Here is a 6,071-nt window from a genome sequence, read left to right as displayed (position 1 = left end):
GTCAACGTATATTCCATTTCTGGTATACTTCTATCGTTAACAAATTTACTATCTTCTATGGAAATGGTTATTAACTATAAGCCTAAGTCATTTAACTATCTTTAAAGGAAGGTTGAAATTAATATAGAATTTCGAGGTTCCTTACAATCGTCAATTAATTGATAACCATTAAACCTAAAGGGGTATGTGATAGGGTCGCGCCAGAAATTTTCGAACTGTTCATGTTTTAGGGAACTTCTTAGAATTGAAACTCTTTGGAATAAGAGAAATAGAGTATTTACGAGAAAGGAATTGTATACTCGATAACTTAAAAGAGAAGGATTAAAAATGAACTGCCAGGTGATTCTAAACTTTCCTATATAGCTATATAAATGTAAAGGCACGTGACAAATAAATTACAAATATGAGGTATGAAGCTTATTAAATGATTGGATGTTTTGCAGTTGTGATGTGGCACGTGAAAGGACTAATTAAAAGTGCAGTGCAATCTAGGTGACAATGATTATGCTTGTGAGGTGAAAAGATGCTGAAAGTAGATTGTTAATGCGTGTTAGAAAATATTATAGTCACTAAAATACATGATTATGACATGTGAACACGTAAGGAAAATGGCTACTAAAGATGATATGATATAAAAAATAACTAAAATAACACGATCTACCCAGGCCCAAGCACAAATCATGCTGAAAACAAAGCTTTGGGTGAAATACCTGTAATTGTAGCTTCTGGTGTCGCACTAATGTCTTATTTAATTGTAAAAAAATAGCTGGGCAGTAAACATGAACAGAAACGCTATAAGTATAATTAATTCATATATACTGTAGTAGTATATGCCCAATACCCATATATACTGTAGAATACAAATGTACCAAATATTAAGCCACAATAAGATGTGGTATGGATCTTAAAAACATTTAAAATAAAATGTTTTTCGTTTAAAATTATTGATATTTTAAATTCCATAAATTTTCCAATACAGTTTTATTAGGAAACTGAAAGCTACACATTTAATGTTTAAATCTAGAGCTCTAGTATGGCTATAATTATATAATGATAGATTGGATCATGCAGCATGCATGCATTTTGGCCATAATCCATATCCGTCCATATTCATCCATATTCATCTTTATTTGTTTTATAATTACGGTGTTCAAACATTTTCAACGTGACTTTTAGTAAATCATGTTTATTGCAAATAGCAAAGTACCAAATAGAATTGTACTGATCGTCATGCTATATCCAGCATCTGAAAAGTTGTGATTATCTTCATTATTGGTCATCGTATCGTCATCCTCGCTATTTGTATCATCTTCGTCAATTTCTTTGCCACTTCCATCGTCCTTGGGATCTGAAGGAGATTACCGTCATTCTAGAAAAACAACTAAATTCATAAACATCTTTCAGGCAACTTAATGGGGGTGGGTGGGGGTGGTTGGTGCCAAATTGTCGTTTGAATTGTTTCCGCTGTTATAACTAACCGTCTACACTTTAAAGTCTACCTTATCGAACTTTATTTGGACGGACATTAAATGAACGCTGGAGCCCCTAACGTTCATCTTAATGTCCGTTCAAATAAAGTCCGTTCATTTAAGGTCCGTCCAAGTTAAAGTCCGTTGATTTTTTTCAAACATTTTTGCACTTCCAACTTTTTGTCCAGAATATGACTATGAGGAAGGGTTCTCCTTGGTCTGCCGGAGGCACAGAAAAATTCACTAGTACTATATGATGTTTTCAAGGGTCACTTGGCGGAAAAAGTCAACGAAATTATTATTTAATGGCACTCAACAACATAGTTCATGAGCTAGTCCCCGCCAACATGACAAACTTGTTCCAGCCTCTAGATATTACGGTAAATCGTGTTGACAATTGACATGGAAATTGTCCGACGTTGTTATAGTTCATATTACTCAGGGGAGGTAATGAAACAGTGCTAGGAAAGCTCCTTGTGATGTTAAGGTTAACCTAAAGGTTTCTAGGATAAAACCACTTCACACCGAATGGCTTGTAAAAGTTAACACTGAAATGCAGGACCGGGGTAGTTTGATAAAAAAGGTTTCCATAAAACTAAAAATCACTGATGCTTTAAGCATGGACTATTTCATGCACGAAACCCCATTTAATGAAGATGATATGTGATATAAGACATTGATCATGTACACATATTTTAACGTTTTTGCTGCTTAACGACTTTTTTTCTTACTTACTGTATAAAAATGGATTTAAAATCATTTGCTGAAATAAAAAACTTTTAATAAAATAAAAAAAATGAGGATTTTTGATGGTTAGGTTTTGAATGCCTTCTAGCGTTCATATTAATGTCCGTTCATAATTATGTCTGTTCATTTAATGTCCGTCCAAATAAGGTCTGATAAGGTATAGTAATTCATATCATATATACATGATATAGTTTAAGTTAGACTTACCATCTTTTTGGAAAGCCCTGTAACCGTCCAGTACTATATCCTCGGAATCTCTTGATCCAATATCTATGGATACTGTGCCCTTTTTCCAATTATTTGCCCACGACTGTGATGTACATTCTGACATCAAAAAGTTGTAAAGAATGACCCCATTGACATCTATTGTTAGCCTTAGTTCGTCGTTAAAAGAAACAGTCCAGATCTTTTCATTTTCACTCGGTATGGCTGCGGACAATTTTGCTGTGCCTGTAGCCAGGCAGCCGTTTGGATGTATGATCATCGCATCTTTAAATTGAATATAGAACATTCCGGTTTCTTCATCATCCTTGTTCAGAAAAATAACAGATATGTGATCTTCGCTCCCCAAAACGCTATCAGTTTTAAATTGTATTCCCGCACTATCTACATTTCCAGTTTGATTATAATAATCACCACTTCCGTCATTTTTGGTGATTGTGTCTGCAGCTATCCAGTCTTCGTCATCCCAACCGCTCACCTTGGGTTCTGATGGGGAGTTGTTTTCATAAATGAATTGATAATTGGTCCATTAAATTTAATTTATGCGTAATGTTCGAAATTATTTTGGTTCTATGATATGCTTATATGGCCTAAACTTAAAGATTAGCAAGATATAAATGGAAATAAGACAAGGGAAGACAAGAAATGGGAAGACGGGGAGACGGGAAGACGGAGAGACAGGGAGAGGGGAGACCGGTAGACGTACTTGCCCTGTAACCGTCCAGTATTATATCCTTGGAATCGTCTGTGTCAATATCTATGGATACTGAGCCTTTTTTCCACACTTCATTCCAATACGATACTGTACATTCTGACATCAAAAAGTTGTAAACGATGACCCCATTGACATCTATTGTTAGCCTTAGTTCGTCGTTAAAAGAAACGGTCCAGATCTTTTCGTTTTCACTCGGTAAGGTGGCGGAGAATTCTGGGTTAGCCACGCAGTCGTAAGGGTTGATTACCATCCTTTCCTCAAATTTTAAAATGAGCTTTCCGGTCATTTCCCATCTCTCATTGGCGAATACAATGTAGATAAGATCATTGCTCCCCAAAAGAGAATCAGTTTTGAATTGTACTTCCGTACTATCTAGTATGCTTGCACTTTGATTATAATATGTACCATCGCCGTAATTGGTGGTTTGTATAGTTGGATCTAACCAGTCTTCGTCATCCCAGCCGCTCACCTTGGGATCTGATGGGGAGTTGTTTTCATGAATGAATTGATAATTGGTCCATTAAATTTAACTTATACGTAGTGTTTGAATTTATTTTAGTAATACAAAATTTAGTTAGATATAACCGTGAAGTTTAATTCTGTCAAAAACTATTAAAGTGGAAAAAAGTCACACTTTATACGGTACACCCTGTAGGGAAGACGGGAAGACGGGAAGACGGGAAGACGGGAAGACGGGAAGACGGAAGACGGGAAAACGGGAAGACGGGAAGACGAGAAGACGGGAAGACGGGAAGACGGGAAGACGGGAAGACGGGAAGACGGGAAGACGGGAAGACGGGAAGACGGGAAGACGGGAAGACGGGAAGACGGGAAGACGGGAAGACGGGAAGACGGGAAGACGGGAAGACAACCCAAGAAACCTTACTGGCTGGAGCCTAACTTTGAAAGTAAAAGAGATAGCGTCTTCCGGTTTTTTGCAAAATGTTCGTTTCGCAAAAATAACATTTCCCCCCCCCCCCCCAGGGGGAAAATTGAAAACAACGTAGATTTTGAATTATCGCGAAAAGTCATATTTTAGGCCTTATAAAACTGCGTAGCTTTAACTTTGCAGATTGTTGTTCTCTGATTGGCTGAATCGTATCACGTGGTACGCGGTACAATTGCATTCTTGGAATATTTGAAGCGTGCAAATGCAATGAACTAGCGAGCGCGCGCGGAGTTCAACATGCTGTGAAAAGGCGATCACCCTGTAGTAATATCGCTAGCCAGTAAGGATTTCTGGGAAGAAATGGGAAGACAGGTTGACGGATGTTACTCGTCTAAATTTCTTCGAAGTAGCGTGCGTCGCTTTCTTCTCGACGGCAAGTGTTGACGGATGTTACTCGTCTAAATTTCTTCGAAGTAGCGTGCGTCGCTTTCTTCTCAACGGCAAGTGTTGACGGATGTTACTCGTCTAAATTTCTTCGAAGTAGCGCGCGCCTCTTTCTTCTCGAAATGGCAAGTGCTACGAAGTAGCGCGCGCCAGGCCAGATCATTAACAATGGTCAACGGCAAGTGCTACGAAGTAGCGCGCGCCGGGCCAGATCATTAACAATGGTCAAGAAGACGGGAAGACAGGAAGACGGGAAGACGGGAAGACGGGAAGACGGGAAGACGGGAAGACGGGAAAACGGGAAGACGGGAAGACGGGAAGACGGAAGACGGAAGACGGGAATACGGGAATACGAGAAGACGGGAATACGGGAATACGGAAATACGGGAAGACGGGAAGACGGGAAGACGGGAAGACTGGAAGACGGGAAGACAGGAAGACGGGAAGACAGGAAGACGGGAGGACGGGAAGACGGGAAGACGGGAATACGGGAAGACGGAAGACGGAAGACGGGAATACGGGAATACGAGAAGACGGGAATACGGGAATACGGAAAGACGGGAAGACGGGAAGACGGGAAGACGGGAAGACGGGAAGACGGGAAGACGGGAAGACGGGAAGACGGGAAGACGGGAAGACGGGAAGACGGGAAGACGGGAAGACGGGAAGACGGAAGACGGGAATACGGGAATACGAGAAGACGGGAATACGGGAATACGGAAATACGGGAAGACGGGAAGACGGGAAGACGGGAAGACTGGAAGACGGGAAGACAGGAAGACGGGAAGACAGGAAGACGGGAGGACGGGAAGACGGGAAGACGGGAATACGGGAAGACGGAAGACGGAAGACGGGAAGACGGGAAGACGGGAAGACGGGAAGACGGGAAGACGGGAAGACGGGAAGACGGGAAGACGGGAAGACGGGAAGACGGGAAGACGGGAAGACGGGAAGACGGGAAGACGGGAAGACGGGAAGACGGGAAGACGGGAAGACGGGAAGACGGGAAGACGGGAAGACGGGAAGATGGGGGAGATGGGGAGATGGGGAAACGAGACCCTGAACAGTGAAATTTTGGAGCCAGGAGCATTGCTCCTTAGAACTACATTTTTAAGTTTATAAGAAACAGAAATATAAACTTTAATTGATTTTATTTAAGATAGGCCCATAAGCTGACTAAATGAATAAATTCGTTACCTGATTTTGCTTGGTCCAAGGATGCAAGAATTAGCATCACTGCCACTAAATGAATCATTTCCACTTTTTCTTAGAGGGGGTTTGTTTTCTTTTTTTGTTTGTCTCCTATCTAAAAGTAGAACAGTGAGCATACTTAAAGTAATTAAAGATACAGTAACACAAATTGGATCATAATAAAAGGATGATGGCACTGCTGAAGAAAAATCAGGTCAAGATGACACTAGCTTCAACACATTTGTCACTCAGCTGATAAGTGAGCCTGTGCCAGGTGCCTGGACATCCATGGATGCTCAATTACAATCATTCTGGCCTCAATAATAAAGTTTCCTACAGGACAATTCATGTTTATTTACTGCACAGTAACAATCATATTTGAAAATTTTAAAAA

General features: G+C 40.5%; 1 protein-coding gene across 1 annotated transcript; it reads right to left on the bottom strand.

Moving 5' to 3' along the window:
• Positions 1–261: 261 nt before the first annotated feature.
• LOC134819455 (uncharacterized) lies at positions 262–5,798 on the bottom strand. The gene is made up of 4 exons (XM_063829411.1): positions 5,684–5,798; positions 3,145–3,630; positions 2,424–2,924; positions 262–1,348 (listed from the first exon to the last, which is right to left on the bottom strand). The coding sequence occupies exons 1-4, from the start codon at positions 5,739–5,741 to the stop codon at positions 1,173–1,175; spliced, it is 1,221 nt and encodes a 406-aa protein (XP_063685481.1). The 5' UTR covers positions 5,742–5,798; the 3' UTR covers positions 262–1,172.
• Positions 5,799–6,071: the final 273 nt, after the last annotated feature.

This window comes from Bolinopsis microptera, chromosome 8 (genome assembly GCF_026151205.1).
Source record: "Bolinopsis microptera isolate Bmic1 chromosome 8, MBARI_Bmic_1.0, whole genome shotgun sequence".
NCBI classification, from domain to species: domain Eukaryota; kingdom Metazoa; phylum Ctenophora; class Tentaculata; order Lobata; family Bolinopsidae; genus Bolinopsis; species Bolinopsis microptera.
The sequence above is the reverse complement of the archived record's forward strand: the minus strand, read 5'-3'. Positions and strand labels throughout refer to the sequence as shown.